At 46.1% G+C, this 21,007-nt stretch overlaps 1 protein-coding gene across 3 annotated transcripts in view; it reads right to left on the bottom strand.

The window, feature by feature from the left end:
- The window catches only part of espn (espin), a 190,267-nt gene that overhangs the window by 114,000 nt on the left and 55,260 nt on the right, over nt 1–21,007 (bottom strand). For 2 of the 3 annotated variants that reach the window (XM_085967296.1, XM_085967294.1), the window contains exons 5-7: nt 14,020–14,151; nt 7,891–8,122; nt 2,926–3,215 (exon numbers count right to left, since the gene is read on the bottom strand). In XM_085967296.1, coding sequence (XP_085823422.1) covers nt 2,926–3,215; nt 7,891–8,122; nt 14,020–14,151 — 654 coding nt within the window. The remainder of the gene's footprint in view (nt 1–2,925; nt 3,216–7,890; nt 8,123–14,019; nt 14,152–21,007) is intronic. The other variant, XM_085967295.1, reaches the window with a different exon arrangement.

Genomic DNA, 21,007 nt, shown 5'->3' with positions numbered 1-21,007 from the left:
AAAGAAGTTGCAAGGGGATGTTGACATGATGGTAGAACTGCAAAAAAATTCATATGGAATTCAATGTCACTAAGTGTGAGTTGGTACATTTTACATAGAATGACGCAGTATTTATAGCACAGCTACAGGCCATTCGGCCCAACTGGTCTATGCCGGTGTTTATGCTCCACACGAGCTGGAAGCAATGCTTTGTAACAATGAAACCTTTTATAATGAGGTTGAAATACACAGAAGCCTAGAAGGTACAGACGAACACTTAATGCATTTGTGTGGCATTCCTGTATCCACAGTTTGAACGGATTTAAAATAAATGGATTAACACCAGCATTAAAATAGCAAATAGAGGAATGTCATCTGAATGCATCAAATATTTGTCCACGAGCTATGATGATTTGGAATGCGCTGCCTGAAAGGGCAGTGGAAGCAGTTTTAATAGTAATTTTCAAAAAGGAATTGGATACATACTTGAAAAGGAAAACATTTACAGGGCTATGGGGAAAGGGCGGGACTAATTGGAGAGCTCCGTCAAAGAGCCGGCACAGGCACGATGGGCCGAATGGCCTCTTTCTGTAAGATTCTATGATTCTGGTATAGGCCACAGTAATTTCCAGACTATAATCTCATACAATTTATCCGTATCCAACGCCATTTAATTCCACTCCCAGCAGCCATCGGGCTCTATCCAAAGAGTAAATTGCTTTCTGTTTACCGTCATTCTGTGTGGTCCTGTGAATGATACGTGCCGAGGTAATAGCAGTGTGCATTGTGCTCCATTCTCCATTGTTCACCCGGTGAGCTACTGCAGATGTGCAAATCATGTATTTCTATCAACCGAACCAAAGGCGCTCAGTGACTGATTTCATGGTAGCTTTTTGCGTCTTGAACTACAGTGCCCAGCTACACTCTGGGCAACACGTTGTATAAAGGTAGAGTGTAGAAGAGCGTCCCTTCCATCGGTCCTGCCAATCTTTTTCAGTGACGAGCTGGTATCGGTATAATCCCAAACAGGAATAGGAGTACTTATTCAGAAAAAAAAGAAATAAAGCCTGGCATTTGTGGCTGGGTTTGATGTATTGGTTGACATATTTGGATAGATGCTTGGATACTTACGCCTGCCCTGTCAAACTCCCAACTGGGTAGCCTTTGGCTTTCCATTCACCATGATAATTTTGCAGCTGTCGATTTGCTCTCCTCCCCACCTAGATGCCCTTATCCCCAGCAAAATCGTTACTCTCTCGCAACCCAGTCGTTTCCCCAGTACATCCCTCAAGGCTTTAGTGTATCTGGTGCACCACTGGTTTAGCCATTCATCACCAGATCTGGCTGGACCACGTCAAATGCTATCAGGGCCTCATTCTTCTCTGCCAAAAACTGCGCAGGATCAACCCTGACTGCTTTTCTCCACTACCAACCGCCTCCTTAAACCCCTCTCCCCTGCCCCCTCTACCCTTATCTCCAACAACATGTGAGGACATCATGGACATCTTTGTCACTGAGGTTGAGACCACCCATGCTGCTGCCTCTGCTGCTTCCCCTTGCCCATCGAGCAAAAGCTGCCCGCAGGAGCCTCCCTGCCTTAGCCCTGAAGCTCCATCTCTCTCTAGTAGCTCATCTTGTCCATGAGACCCACCTCCTGCTCCCTTGACTCCATTCCCACTAAACTGCTGACCAACCAACTTCCTTTCCTGCCCCCCCACCCCCCATGCTAGCTGACATTGTAAATGGATCCCTCTTCTCAGGTGCTGGTTACCCCCCCCTTTCAAAACCACCATCGTCACCTCCCTTCTCAAAGCTCTCACTCTTGACCCCACTGTCCTTGCAAACTATTGTCCCATCTCCAGTCTTCCTTTCCTCTCCAAAGTCCTTGAACATGTTGTCAACTCCCAAATCCGGGCCCACCTTTCCTGCAATACTCCGTTTCAATCTTTCCAATCAGGTTTCCGTCCCTGACACAGCCCTGAAACGGCCCTAGCCAAAGTCGCAAATGACATCCTGTGTGACTGCGACTATGGTGCTTTATTGCCCCTTTTGACCTCTCTGCAGCCTTTGACACAGTCAACCACTGATATACCTATCAATTCATTCCATGAAAAGCGACGAGTTAAGATAGTAACTATAGGCTTTTATTGGCTAAATAACAGAGCCCACCCTCGTGGGTGATCGGTTCCAGCAAGGAAGAATACTAGCCAAGCAATCACCTTTATACCTGGGCAAGCAGGCGGAGCCATGGGCGGAGTCAGCTGAGGTATGCCTAGGTATAACAGCGTGCGAGGCAAGAGGTAACCTTGTGTAGGTGATAACAACAGTGTAACAATAACAGTGGTTTACCACAACCACCCCACCCTTCTCCAACACCTCTTTCTGTTGCCCAGCTCAGTGGGCTTGGATCCACTCCTACCTAGCTGATTGCAGCCAGAACATCTCCAGCAATGGCTTTTCTTCTTGTCCCCTACACCATTAGCACTGGAATTCCACCAAGAATCTATCCTTGGCACCCCCCCCTCCTCTTCCTCATCTACCTGCTGCCCCTCAGGTGACATCATCCCCAGACGATTATTCAAGCCAATACCCCAAAAGCGCCTAATTCCTCGGGTACTTTGGTTGCAAGGAGCTCCTCTCCTCAGTTTAATCTTTTGTTTCTGTGATTGGTTTTGGAAATGATGCTTAATTTATATTTATTTTTAGACAATTATCATGTACTTTATATATTTTGTAAAAGTCTTAAATAAAAATTGTTAAAAAGGGAATAGTAACAGACTGTAAAAGGTCATGTTCAATGGAAGCCCATGTTAGCTCAATCTGCCACCTGCATCACCTGTCGTGTTATGTGTGCCAACTTCCTGCTTATTCGGCTAGATACAACTTATTTCTATCAAGAGATGCTTTGATGTCTGGTTGCCATGATAACTAATATAGACTCCTCACCTCGAGCTTTTTTGGCGCTTCATTATCGACACGTCGAAGGTTACTCTTCACATGCATGTACATTTCTGCGGAAGGCTGTGCCTCCGGGGGGTTTGGTGCTGGGTAGCTGGGAGGTGGCGGCGGCGGGTCAGAGGTCACTGGCAGAGGGTCAGAGGTCACCGGCGGCGGAGGTGCAGGGAAGGTGGGAGGTGGTGGAGGAGCCTTTTCTCCCGCTGCCTTGTTTTTCCGCGGGCTCACCTCCGGATTCAACATGTCCATGTACGTGTCCATGTCTGTAATAGATGACGTCCCTGTGAACAAGGGATTTTCAAATCAGAATCCAGGAGAAATACGGACGTTATGGAAAAAGAAACAGCAGTTACAGCTTTTATTGCAAATGGAAACCACCAACTGTGTTCATCTCTCCTATTAAAAGAGACTTCACCTTAATCGCCATGCCATCTTAAAAGATTCATCTTAATTGCCATGTAGCTTGAACCATTACATGCGATACCTCTTTACACATACTGGTGTCTCTCAATGGTTCTTTGTTCCATGTGTTAATAATACCAATCTGACGCACTCTGGGAGCAAACATTTTGAGTAGCACTTCTTCTAACATGACATTAGCAGCACTCCCAGTTGTTGCTCAAGACAGGATTTGTTACTAAGGGGTCGAAATTCCCCTCGCTTACGCCGCCGGAGGGAGACACTAACGGGGCGCAAATGGCTTTTCGCCTGTCCCTCCGAGGCGATAACCGCACCTCCCGCAAAATTCCGCGGGAGGTTAGCGGCGGCGCTACCAGTATCGCCGCGATCTTCTGCTCCCTGGAGATCATGACGTCATCTCCGGGCGCAGCGCCTCGGTAGCACCTCGGGAGAAAAATTCCCCCTTAAGCCCCGCAGCCGCAGCGCCGGGCGATGTTACCGACTGCTGCAGGGGTCGCGAACAGTGAGGCCGGCTGCTCGCGGGGCGCCATTTAAAGGCATGGTGGCCGACCGACATTAAAAAAAATCGTCGATTTTAAAAAAAAAATTCTGAGCACCGGACACGGGCTGAGTGCTGCGATCGGTCAGCCCGGCACTCAACTCCCGCACCCCTGGTGCTCCAACAGATGCCCCAAAAAAATGCAGAGCTCGCAGCCGGGAGCCCTTCCCTTTAATTGAGGGCTGAGCCCCTGCAACGCGGCAGTGCTGAGCACATCGCCCCGGATCGGGACATTCCCCGCCTCTTGCACTTCAAGAGGCAAGTGGAGGGCTTGATTTAGCTCCCCACTTCCCTCTTGAAGCAAAAAATGGGAATTTCTCAAAAATTTGAAAAAGTTAGCGCCTGCCACTAACTTTTCAAACATTTTTGACTTAGCGCCCCAAATGGTCCTCAAGGGGGGATTTCTCCCCCTAAGTGTCTGCTCTCCAATTGCCTCTCAAATGGCAGCTGTAAATCAAGGGATCAGCCTTCTCGCCTCTGAGTCAGAAGGTCATGGGTTCAAATCCCACTCCAGGGACTTGAGTAGATAATCTAAGCTGACACTTCAGTGCAGTGCTGAGGGAGTGCTGCACTGTCGGAGGTGCCGTCTTTTAAATGAGACTTTAAACCGAGGCCTTGCCTGCTCTCTCAGGTGGATGTAAAAGACCCCATGGCACCATTTGAAGAGCAGCAATATTTATCCCTCAGCCAACATCACTATAAGAGATTATCTGGTCATTAATCCCATTGCTGTTTGTGGGAGCTTGCTGTGCGCAAAATGGCTGCCGCATTTCCCACATTACAACAGTGACCACACTTCAAAAGTACTTCATTGGCTGTAAAGTACTTTGGGACGTCCTGAGGTTGTGAAAGGCACTGTATATATATCCTTCTTTCTTTTCTTTCTATATAACACAGGGGTGAGAATAATGTCAGTGAGAGCACACAAGTCTCCCACTTAAAGCACCAGTGCACCATACAGACAAGGAAGATCCCAGGTTTAAAAAAAAACATTTATATAGCACCTTTCACGACCACCGGTTGTCTCAAAGCGCTTTACAGCCAATTAAGTACTTTTGAAGTGTGGTCACTGTTGTAATGTAGGAAACGCGGCAGCCAATTTGCACACAGCAAGCTCCCACAAACAGCAATGTGATAATGACCAGATAAACTGTTTTCGTGATGTTGATTGAGGGATAAATATTGGCCAGGACACCAGGGATAACTCCCCTGCTCTTCTTCAAAATAGTGCCATGGGATCTTTTACGTCCACCTGAGAGAGCAGACATCTCAGTTTAACGTCTCATCCGAAGGACGGCACCTCCGACAGTGCAGCACTCCCTCAGCACTGCACTAGAGTGTCAGCCTAGATTTATGCGCTCAAGTCCCTGGAGTGGGACTTGAACCCACAACCTTCTGACTCAGAGAGAGTGCTACCCACTGAGCCACAGCTGTCACTTGGTCTCTGATTGGTGCTAAGTTAGTCGGTCTCAGATAGCATAGCTGTAGAGGTGCACAACTGGCCTTAGTGTCCCTTGACCAAGAAAAGTGGGTGTGGGGGGAGATCATTCAAGGTTCCTGCTACTGGTAGCAATCCAGCAAGCCATGCTGGAATTGTACATGTGGCTATTAGGTGAGGGTAGTACTGGGCTGGGGTGTGATTTCCTTTCAGTGATCTGCTGATACTGATACTGACTGTGAAACTGGGCCCCAGCACTTATCGCTATCTTCAGGAGAGGAGAGATAAGGTAAGAAAGCCAGCAAAGAAAAAATGGAAGAAACAAGACTCCCTTTACGACACTGATACAACTATTCAGATGAATACATTTCCTGTTTAATAATTGAACATTTCTGGTACACTAAAGCACAGTGCAAGATTTTAGAGATCTATTGTCATCCTTATTCGAAGTTGCGTTTAGCTTTACAACTTTCACCAGCTTTATAAATTTTAGATAGTAAATGTGAGGGTCATTAAACCAAAGGAGGAATAATATGGCTGGGTGCCACTGCCAGGTCAGAATGATTCCTGAAGCACTGGGCTCAATCTGCTAGCACTACTTGAATACTGAATTGCCCGTATCCATTCTGTGAGAGAATAATGAATGGAATTTACTCGACTTGCATGTACAGCCTTAACACCTGCAAGAATGATCGAGGGTAAAACTTGAATGACATAGTTAGAGCGGGGGAATGGGCCTTGTTCTGGACCGATGGACATTATGTGACATTCTGGACATTTTTACATGCAATAGCACCCTCTGGTGGCGGTTATTGTGTTAACAGTTTGTATGCTGGAAAGGTCATCTGATCTTTCTTCCTGTGTGAGGTCATTTGACCTTTGTTCCTTTCTTCCTGTGAGAGGTCATTTGACCTTCTTACCTTTCTTCCTGTTGACCCCAGGAAGCAGTTTTGCCAGGAAGAACCTGACTTGAGTAATGGAGAATTTGCTATGAGAGGTTCCATTTACAATCCAGTGTAATCTGACTTCATATGTTAGGCCAAGCGCAATATCTGTGAGTATCTTTAGTTCTTAGCATAATAGCAATGTTGTCAGAGTAATATTTTGATAATACTATGTTTATAAAAGGTTAATATTTAATAGTTACAGAAGTTAGTTCAAATGTTAGTTAGTTATACAATTAGTCTATTCTACTGTTGTAAATATGTTTATATCTTGTGTAATATCAAATGTGTAGTACTGAGTTTATGTACAAAACATACTTTGTCTTTGTTTACAGTTTCACAAATTTGTTCAAGTAAAAGCTTCAAAACAGCAACCGCTTCAGGAAGAATTATTTTGAACGAGTGTTTAACTTGCTGGATAGCTAGATAAGAGCACGTCTAGCGCGGCCAGTACAGGCCTGACTGGATTGCTCTACAGAGAGCCGGCATGGACTCGATGGGCCGAATGGCCTCCTTCTGTGCCATAATGTCTCTAGTTAGATGCTGTGACAAGGTCAGCCCCTCAATTCAGTGTTCAAAGTTGCTGTTAATTTAAATGGAAATTTTTCAACAAAAAAAAGCCTCCTGTGCTGATTTAATTAAATCGTTCAATTCATACTTGATCATTCAAATCGTTTTCAAGCACCAAACAACTTTGAATTAACATAAGCAGGCTGTACCCAAGGAACAAATGATGGTGCTTATAATTGTTCATACCACCACTAGATGGAACCAGAACCCCACTAACCAACCTCAGTAGCAAGTGTGCCTGTATGTTGTTTTGCTCGTGTTTGTAGTAGCATATGGTGGGCAAACCTTTAAGAGAGATGTTTAGAACCGTCTTTGCCACCTGCAGCGCAAAATTTCAATTATCCTAAATGCATTCTTTCTTTTGTACACATCAAATGCACAAACGTGCATCAGCGGACACAAGAGAACAATGCGGCTCTCCAACAGTACTTGTCACAACATTTTAACTCTTTAATGATTGCAGTGAGGTGTAAGGGATTCATAGAATCATAGAATGATACAGCACAGAAGGAGGCCATTCGGCCCATCGTGCCTGTGCCGGCTCTTTGGTAGAGCTCTCCAATTAGTCCCGCTCTCTTCCCATAGCCCTGTAAATTTTATCCAATTCTCTTTTGAAAGTTGCTATTGAATCTGTTTCCACCGCCCTTTCAGGCAGTGCATTCCAAATCGGAACAGCTCACTGTTTAAAAAAATAACGTTGCCTCTGGTTCTTTTGCCAATCACCTTAAATCTGTGTCCTCTGGTGACCAACCCTTCTGCCACTGGAAACAGTTTCTCTTTATTTACTCTATCAAAAACGTTCATGGTTTTGAACACCTCTATCAAATCTCCTCTTAACCTTCTCTGCTCTAAGGAGAACAACCCCAGCTTCTCCAGTCTCTCCACGTAACTGAATTCCCTCGTCCTTGGTACCATTCTAGTGAATCGCTCTCCGCGGCCTTGTCGCCCTTCCTAAAGTGTGGTGCTCAGAATTTAACACAATACTCCAGCTGATTCATCCGATCAACGGGGACAATCAAGTGCCGCGACCCAGTACCGATCAACACCTTGTCCTCGGCCCTGCCCCTGGCCGGGCGGGCTGCTCCTCTTCTCTCTCGTACTGGATTGGCTCGAGTGGCACGAGTCGTAGTTGGACAGTGTGCTGGACGGGGAGCCCATGTCAAACCTGGCCTGCTGTTGCGATGAGATGGTGGTGTTGGGGGACGACATTCCCGAGTCGATCTGCTTAAATTCAAGGTCTGCGGATGGGTCTCGAGACAGGACCCGGTGCTCCACACTCTGAAATAAGACAGAGAGTCCCGGTGAAATAACTCACGCGCGCTAGTAATTTAGAGTTCAAAGTTTCTTGCTGCTCCCATCCTTTGCTAGACGTGCTCACTCACTCATGCCGGGTTACGGTTTCATTCTTCACGCGTGCATCATAGAATCATAGAAATTTACGGCACAGAAGGAGGCCATTCGGCCCATCGTGTCTGTGCGGGCCGAAAAAGAGCTCTCCAGCCTAATCCTACTTTCCAGCTCTTGGTCCGTAGCCCTGTAGGTTACGGCGCTTCAAGTGCTTTTTAATTGTGATCAGGGTCTCTGCCTCTATCACCCTTTCAGGCAGTGAGTTCCAGACCCCCACCACCCTCTGGGTGAAAATGTTCTCCTCAACTCCCCTCTAATCATTCTACCAATTACTTTAAATCTCTGCCCCCTGGTTGTTGACCTCTCTGCTAAAGGAAATAGGTCCTTCCTAACCACTCTATCTAGGCCCCTCATAATTTTATACACCTCAATAAAGTCTCCCCTCAGCCTCCTCTGTTCCAAAAAACACATCCCCAGCCTATCCAATCTTTCCTCATAGCTAAAATTCTCCTCGTAGCTATAATTGAGAACTTTTACTCCTGGTCTATATTTATCCTTTTCCATAGCTACGCTACGTCTAAACCAACCGTGGCTGGATGTCGAGCCGAGTCCAATCCTGCCTCCACCCAACAGCCGCACAGACACACTTTTCCCCCAGCTTCCGACAGGAGTCACTGAGGTTTCAATGGAATGGGAATCCACCCGATTACTGCCCAGGCGGTGAAGATGAACGTCTACTCCACTGAATAGTGACCAGGAGCGGGAAATCCTGGTTGATTTTGCCCTCCCTAAACCAGAGGGCGCTAGGGTCAATTGCTGCTTCACACTGCCACCAGGTCAAATCAGCTGCAGCAGCACAGACCAAGGTTTGATCACGGGGCCGTGCTGATCCGTGGGGCTCAGTGCCTTACCACACCATGCATTTACCTCGTGACATTTGGGCCATTTTAAAAAGAAAATGAACTTGCAATTAGTAAATGAAACAAATTTGCGGAAACCCACGAGTCAAGCCTGCACTTTGTGGAAATAAGTACGGGGACACAGGCAAGTTCCTAACACATCTATAGCTTTGGGAATAGGCAGAGTTAGATACGGTGCTTGAAAGCATAATTTGCAAAGGCCCTATATATTGTACTGTCGCCATCTTGAATGGTTAGAAACAGTAAGCTGTGTAAATATATGCACTACATTTAAAAGAGCAACTGAATTACTGCAGTGTTACACGATGTAAATATTGGCCACTTGTCTGTTAGACTTCAGGCCAGTATTTTCTAACTCCCAAAGCAACAAGTTATGGCCCTCAAAACGATATACAGAGGGTGAATGCAATTGTTCTGTTCGGCAGCTACACTTACTGGTGCCCGGATATTTTACAATGCTCTGGCTCACTTGAAAACAGGTTTATTCCTGATGTTTCGATCAGATTTATCCACAGTATTTCGACTGGATTTATTATCAGTTTATTCCCAATGTTTCGATCAATTTATTCCCAATGTTTCGATCAGTTTTAGTCCCAATATTTTGATCAGTTTATTCCCAATGTTTCAACCAGTTTTATTTCCAATGTTTCAATCAGGTTTATTCCCAATGTTTCGATCAGTTTATTCCCAATGTTTCGATCAGTTTATTCCCAATGTTTCATTCAGATGTAGCCGTAATTTATTTTTCTTTTCTCCATTTTTATGCTAAATCTCTCCCTCCCTCGAGTCCTGGACACTAAGTCACACTGAGCTACAATTTCGAGCTCATTTTGGACGCAGTTTCCCAATTGTACCCAAAATGGAAATGCAACCCCAATCTCCTATTGCCCCATGTGAATTTTTCCACTTCCCATACCAGCTATCTCATGTCTTTACTGAGTGAGACTGCCAGTTTAATATCCATTTGTTCCAAAGTCTGAGCAGTTTGCTGTTGTGTACATGTGGACACTAAGTGGTCAACTCATCTCACATTGAACCCTTACAGTTGGTAGAGCGGGGATCTGCTCTATCATTTGGATGGGATGTTAAACCGAGGCCCCGTCTACCTGTTCAGATGGATGTAAAGGATCCCATGGCACTTTTTGAAGAGCAGGGAGTTCTCCCAGTGGCCCAGCCAACTTTCATCAGTCAATAAATGCTGTCAAAACAGATTAACTGGTCATTTACCAGAGTGCTGTTTGTGGGAGCTTGCTGTGCGCAAATTGGCTGCGTTAGCCTGCGTAGCAGCGACTGTACATCAAAAAGTGAAGTGTCTTAGGATATCCCAGGGACATGAGAGGCACTGTACAAATATAAGTTTTTTTTTTCTTTCCAGCCTATCAGTCTGGGATGGTTCCAAACCCAGATTGACCGTATTCAAATCTCGTACTCTGACACTTCAAGTACCTGTTTCCAACCTGATCGAAAATTATTAAAGCTGTTAAAAATTAAAATCTTGCTACAGTTGGAATAATAGCAGAAGACTCCAGATACAAGACCTGCTGATGGCTCAGACAGCAATACGAGTCAGTGCAAGTTTCGCCATGGCTCTGAAATCTGCCTTAAATCACCATGTACAACTTTACACAAGCAGACCTGCTCTCTCAATCTTAAGATTGAAAAATGTAACTCAGAGTCCCACAGTTCCTGCTGAAAGACATAAAGATCTTCTCAAAGTTAACGTGACCTACCTTTGCTGCCTCCACTATTTCCACAAAGCACCACCATCTTCATTACCCCAACAAATAGTTCAGACAAAAGTTGCTTACATTGCCCATAATTCGCTGAATACTGAAAGCTTCCAAGAGAAATTGTGTTCCTTTGCAACCATGTATGGTCTGGACTGGAGTTTGAGAGATTCCCCATGTGTGCGAGAGAAGGCTACAACCACCTGTATACTTTCAGGAGCCACACACAATGTTCCCTCCCTCAGGGATTCATGACAAAAATAATTAGGCCTTTTGTTAACGGTTTTTCAGATACCACGGGACTAGCTCCATTCATTAACGCCTTCACTGCTGAGGCTGCCAGAATTTAAAGGATAAACTTTATAATTTACGTTTGGCAAATGGGACCAGGCTGCTTAATGCTCTCGTGCACATCAAAAATGTTACAACTTGGCTGGTTATAAACACAGCATTCCGGCTGGTCAGTGGAAAGGACTGTTGTGTTCTCCAGTCGAGCACGCAGTGTGATACTTCCCCTTATTTTAATTCTTTGTGAACGCGACAATCGAATTGCATACTCGGTGCATGAGCAGAGGGTGCGATGCCGCTTGGCATGTTACAACACAGGAAGTCTTTAACGCGAAGCGGCAATTCGTCCCATCAAGCTCGCTCCTTATTTCCCCTTCGATTACTTTTGCTGGGCTATGATTCTGTGGGCGACAGCTAACCCCCTCCCCCGGGCACCTCACCCAAGTGGCCATTCCTCATTCTTGACGGTAACAGGGTGATTCTGCAATGCCACACTGTCAGTGGGGAGCTGGGATCCCAGGGATTGTGGCTTGGAGAATCGGAGCTACAATGTTGCAGCTCCATAAGAACATAAGAAACGGGAGCAGGAGTTGGCCATTCGGCCCCTCGAGCCTGCTCCGCCATTCAATGAGATCATGGCTGATCTGATCTTGGGCTCAGCTGCATTTCCCTGCCCGCTCCCCATCTCTGATCTTCACTCTCTGCGAGTGTGGCTTCTCACTGGGAGAGCGGGATCATGGATTCACCCCTCAAGTAGCAACCGGCTATTCTACCACAGAAGATATCACAGAAGAGACTGATTCCTTTCTTTCCTGACAGCCACTTCCAGCGAGATTCGCCAGAGGACAATAAGGAGTGGAATCAGAGGCTGGTGATTTTTTTCCTCCTTCCTGCCCGGGGCGCTGGGGATGAGACCAAGGCAGCACCACAAGTACTGGCCATCTGAGGTCAGTTAACACCTCACAGTCTGGCAATCAAAGCTTGGACCTTTTTATCTGTATGGCTCAGTACCACACCATGACGTGCCTTCACCCACTAGGCATCAAAGCTAACTCCCTCGAGGGGTCCTGCTCAAACTATAATGTTGTAGATACTGGTGGAAGTGAATGAGCACAGATAGAAGCTCCAAGAACAGAACTCTCTAAGGAAGTCTTTCCCTGAGACCCAAAGTCAATCCAGCAAAAGCTCTGGGATATAACTCAGGACTGCAGTATATATGAGGAATTTTATGATTTTGTGCTACCTGCAGGAAGCCCATTGGCATATTGGAGATTTGAGCACATGCGACATAAGTAAACAGTTGTGCATTGTGAGAGCAGGAATTTCCGATAGGCGCTCTTGGTGGTTCAAGGCTGCCTGCCAGTAGCGCAAAGCTGAAGAGTTGCCTGCATCAGTCAATCCTGGTCATCTGCTTTCCATAGATGACAATATTTGGGCGCATTTGCCCAGTTGGTGAATACTTCAGTTCGACAGAAAGAGTTTTTGTTGCAGTTTGGTTGAAGCCACTGCAACATGCTTTCCTTGTCATATGACACCGAGGACAGGACTGTAGGTTATCGCCATAGTTAGAGGCTGGAATAATACCAGCTTCTGACTGTAGGCTATCGCCATAGTTAGAGGCTGGAATAATACCAGCTTCCTTTGGTCTCATCTCTGGCTTAACTCATGCCCTCCAAATGCAGCCCTAAAGTAGCTCCTTGCCACACTGACTCCTGTCCCAGATTCCACCAATGGGGCCTAGCACTGACATCCTTCATGTGGAACTTTAATTGGTTGTCCCCACTGCACAATCTTTACTACCCTACATGAAAAGAATACCATTGGTCACACTGTGGTTAAGCACAATACCGATGGATTCACAATGGCTACTGTTAAAAGAATTCTGGTTACCTTGGCCATCTTAGAACAGAGCCTGCAGTTTACTGGTTCAAAAGATGACATTAATAAGAGGCTAATTATGTGTTCCTCGATTCCAAACTTAACATGGGTCTGGTCACCAATATTGATATAACTGACTGGAGAGAACAGAGTTTTTCTCCTCCTCCAAAGTAATTGAGCCAGCACCACCAACTGAACTGACCAATGACCAGCACAGGGAGCGCATTCTCTCCAGCCGCTGCATAACATTAGCCAACGTTGGTAACTGGTTGTTAATTCTAAAATCCCAAATCTTCAGAATACCCTAATACAGCCAGCGGTTGTAGAGAGCATTTCGTTGGGCTTCATTGGTAAAATAAACACCTTAGTTATTTGCCCAAGTGTGTGACTTTAAGGTGTAGCTTTTCTTTCTGTGTCACCTTATGCACTGGCAGAAAAACAAATAATGTTTGCCCAGTTGTACCTACTGGCTTCGGAAATGTTGAAGAAACATTTGGAATTAATAGATGAATGTAAACTAGAAGTGTTCTAATTATAAACAAAATACCCCAAACCCCTTGATAGGCCAACTGGGCACATGTTATACAGACTCGAGAAATCCCAGGTTTAATCTCTAGGTTGATCTTGAGTTAATTGATTTAAGCTGGAGCAATAGTTGGAATCCCTGACTTGCACAGGAGGGAGAAGATAAGAAAACATTGGCCAAGGTTACCCCTCCTGATCGCTCTTGTGTGTGAGCACTCAAAGAGAGGGCAGGACTTCACCTTGATGGCCCTCACAGTTGAATAATCACTGTTTAGACTCATAGGATGGACACTTGAGTTCAAGTACCAGAGAGCCATCCTTGTCTGTGGAACTTTACCCCAAACATAAGTTGCTGCTATTAGGAGGAGAACAGAGAAAAACAAAGGAGGAACAATAAAGTCATCCTCCAAACTGGAACCGCTCTTTTTGTGCTGTTAGTCACAGGGACTCCCTCAAGCCCGTTAACAGTTCTCTCTTGTATTTTTCTTACCATGTTCTCGACTGTCTTGAGGTACTTGGCGCATTGACTGTGTCCATTGTAATCAGCTAGGTCTGCTGATGTGTAGCCATCATGATCATGAATGCCCAGGTCAACACCATTGACCACTAAGATCTGGCAACACTGTGGTGGAACAAGAGGAATAGTAAGCATTTGGCATTTCTGTAGAAAAGCATAATAAATGTTACTGCTTTGGCTACAACACACTACTTGAGAATTATCCAAGTAGATCAGTATAATGAGGCGACCATTATAACTAGAGACCATTTTATACACATGGATTGCTGCTATTGCATTCGTACTAGAAAATGGCAAAATAATGCTCAATATTACCGATATTGTAAAGTAAACAGTATCCATTGTATGGTATATGGTAACTGAATCAGAACACAAGTACCTGCTTGAGTCATTTTGTTTTACAGACATTTGAATGTGTCACCTAATATGTACACTTTCTCTCACTAATAGCCAACCTCTCTCCATCAGAAACATTCTATTCATAGTCTATTTTATATTACTTTGCTTTCCTCTCTTGTTCCTCCTATGCTCCTAATAAGCCAACTTACACACTCTTCCTCCTCCCTACTAGTGCTGAAATCAAGACTCACTGCACCATCTCGTTTTTTTCCCAGTAACCTCAAACTTGCGGAACTCCTTACCTCCCTCAATCTTCCCTTCCCACAACAATTTACAGTCTCTTACAATGCAAGAGTAGTGTCATTAAAACACTACTTTCTGATTTGCCTCATCTTCTCTTCAAATGTTGTGGTGTCCTGCACCATGGAAGCTGGCCCCTCACCTCAGTTGTAAATGGATGTACTGTTTTTCTATATTCCATTATCAAATAGTGGCTTCAAAGGCAGAAACACACTTGCATATTATTACACAAAGGATCTGCTGTGCATGCTTTTGGTCTACTGTTTGTGAAATAAAAGATTGAGGAGTGAACAACTCCCCCATGGATAACCTTACAGGTTGTTTAACATATGCAAGCAGAATAATTGAGAAACTGACAACGGTCCAGTTACCAAGAAAATGGCGGCGAGCACTCTATTTTCCCTAGAATGTTTCCCGTTGGCATGTCATTGCGTAGCAACATACACCAGCTGCTGATGATAATTTGGGGACCACCTCAAGTGATAAGGGTTAAGATGCCCACCATCTGTCCAACCAGCAAAGTAACAAATGTATTTGTGGCTGGGTCAGTAAGAGGGGCCAAGGGGCTCTGTAATTTGAGGTTGACGATATCTTCTGTGCTTTCTCACTGGAAAAAGGTACCAGCCAGCCAAATATAAGAATAAAATGTAAGTCATTGTCTAGGTGACTAGAGATTTATTCTTTTATTGGTCGGGGGGAGGTGGAATTGAATCTGTACACACCAAATCAAAGCTGGGGAATTATTTCCTAGTTTTGGCACACAGTAACACCATCAAATTCTCTCAGATCAAGTACAAAGCTAATTAGATGCAGGATAAAGCTCTACTGTTCTCCAAATATATGACTTCTTACCCCTTGCTACATGAATAAGCCCGTTGTATTTCGCATGAAGCCATCCTTGTCGCTAAGAGAATGGTTTCCCAGTTTGGATACCCAATATCAGCATAAAATACTCCCAGATTAAATGCCACGCTGATTTAACTGATTTAAGCATCGAATTCCCATGTAAAGCTATCTGTTGAGATAATTATCTCAGCAAGATTTCCAGTTTAGTGATGAACGTATGGGCAGTTTTGCATTTTTGGACAAAAGACAACTAGAAATTGGGCTGGGATTTCCCAAATTTATGTCCTGTAGGATTTTTAGAGCCTTCAGTCTTGGTTGGATTGAAATTTAGCTCAAGAGGTGAAAGGATCTTTTTTCCAGCCTACTGTACATACTGGCTATAAATGTAAATCATTGTTTGGGATGGGGGGGTTTGACGATAAGGGGACCATCTTGTACGTCATTGTGCCGATAGTGCTGAAGTTCACTCCGGGGAGCACATCCACCCACCCCTGGCCTGGCCCTGCTATCTGTTGCCTCTATCTGGCTTCTACTCCCTTCTCCCGGCTCCCAGTCTCTCACACCCTTATCTGTAGAGCTACAGTCAGTGCATATTAAAATCAAACGCCCCGCTCATAGGGAGCCACATTGACTGACGGAGCATCTTATACATTGGCTATAGTTTTTTTGTTCATGTTTTTTTGGTTGAAAAGTAGGGAAGGTCATTTGATATGTGGACATCTTGCACATGAGGTAATCCCCATCATTAAAGATTGCAGCTTTCGCATATCAGGTGTCTTTGTGCTTTAGTTGACAGATGATTCCTCACATTGTAATTCTCTGCTTGGTTCGAGCATGTTATTATCATCTAGAGACAATGGGGCTGAGAATCCACTGGCCACAATCCTGACAATTACACTGAGATTTTACCCGCCAGCGCCCTCTACGAGGTCAGTGGCCAATTGTGCATCCCCCGACTCACTTCGCCCTACCATTGGCGGCCTTGCCTTCAGCTGTCGAGGCCTTAACATCTGGAATTCCCTCCCTATACCTCTCCGCCTCTCTCTCCTCCTTTAAGATGCTCCTTAAAACCTACTTCTTTAACCTAGCTTTTGGTCGCCTGTCCTAATGTCTCCTTTTGTGGCTCAGTGTCAATTGTTGTTTGACAACGCTCCTGTGAAGTGCCTTGGGACATTTTCCTACTTTAAAGGCACTTTATAAATGCAAGTTGTTGTTGCAGTATGGGGCTGGTAGGTGTCTGTGTCACTACGGGTGCATCTTGTTCCCTCAGCTGCCCCAAGCTGCCCCAAGCTGCCCAGAAAGAATTCAGCGTGGTCAAAGTCATTCCATTTCAAAAAAGCAGGCGGCTATAACTCTAATGGATCAACCATGATCTTATTGAATGGCGGAGCAGGCTCGAGGGGCTGAATGGCCTACTCCTGCTCCTGTTTCTTATGTTCTTACGTATCCAGTGGAAATGGTATTGTCCATACTGCGCTTCATACTGGGGGCCACATTTTCCCATATGATCCCTACTAGAGTGACACTGCATCATGTACAGGGACATTGCGTCACATGACACACTATCATGTGACTCATGCTGCCAGTAATACTGTGTCATGTGACTCATACTGCAGTGATGTTGGACCGTGCAATTCACACTGCGCTGCTATTCTGCCTGGTGTCGCATTCTGCAGTGAGGCTTGTGCTGCAATAGCATTGTACCATATAATCCACACCCGGTTCCTTTGCTGAATTTATGAACTGCCTTTATTTCCACCTCCAACACTGAGCTTCATTTCATCGACTATTACAGGGGACGGAGATGCTCTGGGTGTTTTATAACATGTTCTCTGGCATCTGTTTCCAGAAAACAGTCAAGCCTTCCACCAGGAATATTACGTAACGCGAACCTGACCAATTACGGTCTAGGCACCTGTTGCCGTGGGACACGGCGACAGGTCATTTACAAGATCACAGCAAGAAGCATATCACAGGAAGGGTGAGAAGAAAGATTACACAGCTGTACCGAGCTCACCTGGCATAGGCCACAGAATGGGAGTTTTAAAGAAGAAGCGAAGCCTAAGGGAGTATAAAGGGCTGTGCCGTCAGTGTTGTTAAAAGGAAAAGCAACTCTTTGTTTCACTAATTCACTTCCCCTGTGCCAGTACCAGCTGGGTACTCAAAGCTGGTTCCAGCTTCTCTTGCTGCGGGCACTTCCGGATTGTGGGTCTGAAGCAGCAGCTCCCCATGTAAAAGGCCAAAGTGGCTCCGGGACACCCATAGATCCCGTGCTTCATCAGAGCTGTGCTGATTGCGAGCTAAGAGCCAAGAATTATAGCCCTTGGAAAGGGGGTGCAGCGCAGATTCACCAGAATGATACCAGGTTAAATTATGAGGACAGGTTGCACAGACCCAGCTTCCCTTGCGTTTAGAAGATTAAGGGGTGATCTTCAATGTTCCCTCTTTTTTTGGGGGTGCACAGCCCCTTTAAGGGGCTGTGCGGCCCATTCACGGTTTCGGGCCTGTGCAAAACTTTACGGTCCCGGGCTCCGCAGAGAGGTGCACGGCCGCGCCTCATATAGAGAACGTTGGTGATCTTATTGAGTTGTTTAAAATGATTAAAGAAGTTGATAGGGTAGATAGAGAGAAACTATTTCCTCTGGCGGGGGAGTCCAGAATGGAGTTAAGATACAGGTCAGCCATGATCTAATTGAATGGCAGGGCAGGCTTGAGGGGCTGAATGGCCTCCTCCTGTTCCCATGTTCTTAAGAATTCCAGTGTAAGAAAATTACAGTTTAATCGCTAACTTAGGCACCTTGACTTGAAAATGTAGCAACATTCAGAAATAGCAAAATGGAAGCAACATTAGAGAAAGTTCCACTGTTCTGAGCTCAGTATTGTCTACGTTCATGTTCATCTATCTCTTTGATCCGTTAACTATTCTTTGATAAGGTCTCATTAGAGCAAAAGAATTGGACCTCGAAATTACAACATGAACGGACACTTAACTCTTTCGGCTGAAATTCCTTACTCTGCTATTTCAAAATAAACAAGTTAATGCCTCCACAAGAATAGTCAGGAGGAGCATGTTATGTGTTCACGCACTACTATCCCACAGTGTAATTTTAGGGCCTCGTTAACACACGGGTTTATATTCAATGGTACTCGCTTGTACTCATCTGTTGCTCAGACCCTCTGGGTGCAGGGCAAACTTCATGTAATTTGGATTTCATTCCATGTGGCATTCAGACCAGACCCTTGGTAAATTTGATCAGAAGATGGGAAAGTCCCCACTTCGCTCAACGGAAGCTGAGCTTTCCACTTAGGGGAGAGGACCACTGATGAAACCTGCATGTCCCATCAGTACACACAATGGATAAGTTCCCAGACTGTGTGCCTCGATACCTTCTCTCAACTGAAGGATGCAGAAAACCCAGAAACTAAATGAGCGGAGGTCTGTTCAATTGAATGGAATAGAAAACAGCCATTTCCCTGAAACAACAGTACATCACATTGCATGCTGAGCGGAAATCTATGAATTATGTTTCGTCCATCTCAAATCCTCCATCTTTATCTTTCTTCCCCTAAAGCTTGTGACGCATGTTGATTCCACGAGAGGCAACAGTCCTTCATTATCTCACTTGAGAGTCCATTCTTTACACGTGGACCTTGGCAGTGAGTGTTGTTGGACTATTTGAATACAACCACCATCACTGGGCAACTAGACTTTCGTTCTCTATTCCCAGACATCGCTGGATGGCGACTGATGCGCTATCAATTCTAATAAGAGGCTGAGCAGAGTTCAGAACGACAGGCTTTTATTAACTACTGAATTGCACTTCAGACAGATCAGGACTATGCCTCTAGTGGATGACCGAATGCCTGGAGCTGCCATGTGGCCGTCCTTATACTCGGTAGCCGAGGGCGGAGTCAGCTGAGGCATAGTCAGACATAACAGTTAAACAAGAGCGAACGACAACAACAACAACAACAACAACAAGTGAACACAGTGAACTACAGTGGTTTACCACATTCACCCCTCGTTTAAAATTAAGTCCGGCGGGGTGAAGTGTATCAAAAGTTCGAGTAGGCGAGTCTGTCGGGCGGCCTCGTTTGCCGTCGAGATCTTCGTGGCGACGGTTGCGATGTTACAGCTTCCAATGACGCGTCTTGAGCGGGGTCGGGCACCGGTGTATCGTCCCCTTTGGTGTTGGGTGGGCGAGTGGACTCCGGCTGGTCCTGGGGTCGCGGCATGCCATCTACTGGGGTGGAATGGATAGGGGTGAGAATTTGGTCTACTGAATTTTGGGCCGTGTCGAAGGGGGTCGTGGTGGAGGGCAATGGTGACGGGTCAGTGGACCCCGAGGGTGCCAGATCTCTAATGGAGACTGTATCCTCCCGCCCGTCCGAGTATGCCACGTAGGCGTACTGGGGGTTGGCATGGAGGAGGTGAACCTTCTCTACCAGGGGAGCCGTTTTGTGGGACCTTACATGCTTCCTCAGCAGGACGGGCCCTGGGGACGTCAGCCAGTGTGGTAGTGAGGTACCGGATGTGGACCTCCGGGGAAAAACGAACATTCGCTCATGGGGGGTGGCGTTGGTGGCCGTACACAGCAGTGACCGGATGGAGTGGAGCGCATCAGGTAGGACATCCTGCCAACGGGAGGTCGGAAGGCCCCTAGATTTTAAGGCTAGGAGGGCCGCCTTCCAAACCGTCGCGTTTTCTCTTTCAACCTGTCCGTTCCCCCGGGGGTTGTAGCTGGTGGTCCGGCTTGAGGCAATACCTCTCATGAGCAGGTACTGACGGAGTTCGTCGCTCATGAAGGACGAGCCCCGGTCGCTATGAATATAGCTGGGAAAACCGAACAGAGCAAAGAGGTTGTGCAGGCATTTAATGACCGTAGCGGTGGTCGTGTCCGGGCAGGGGATGGCGAAAGGGAAACGGGAGTACTCATCAACTATGTTGAGGAAGTACACATTACGGTCAGAGGAGGGGAGGGGCCCTTTAAAGTCGACACTCAGGCGCTCAAAAGGGCGGGTGGCCTTGATCAGGTTTGCTCTGTCAGGCGTATAGAAGCGCGGCTTGCACTCTGCACAGACTGGGCAGCTCCTGGTCATGGTCCTGACCTCCTCGATGGAGTAAGGCAGGTTGCGGCCTTTAATGAAATGGAAGAACCTGGTGACCCCCGGGTGGCAGAGGTCGTTGTGGAGGCCCCGTAGTCTATCGATCTGCGCGGTGGCGCATGTGCCTCGCGATAGAGCATCTGAGGGTTCGTTGAGTTTCCCGGGCCGGTACAAGATGTCGTAATTGTAGGTAGAAAGTTCAATTCTCCACCTCAAAATCTTGTCATTTTTGATTTTGCCCCTCTGCTTGTTGTTGAACACGAAAGCGACTGAACGTTGGTCAGTAAGCAGGGTAAATCGTTTTCCAGCCAGGTAGTGCTGCCAGTGGCGCACCGCCTCCACAATGGCCTGGGCCTCTTTTTCCACAGAG

The sequence above is a fragment of the Somniosus microcephalus genome, chromosome 25 (assembly GCF_052327205.1).
Source record: "Somniosus microcephalus isolate GS21.2 chromosome 25, FLI_Smic_1.0, whole genome shotgun sequence".
NCBI lineage: Eukaryota > Metazoa > Chordata > Chondrichthyes > Squaliformes > Somniosidae > Somniosus > Somniosus microcephalus.
The sequence above is the reverse complement of the archived record's forward strand: the minus strand, read 5'-3'. Positions and strand labels throughout refer to the sequence as shown.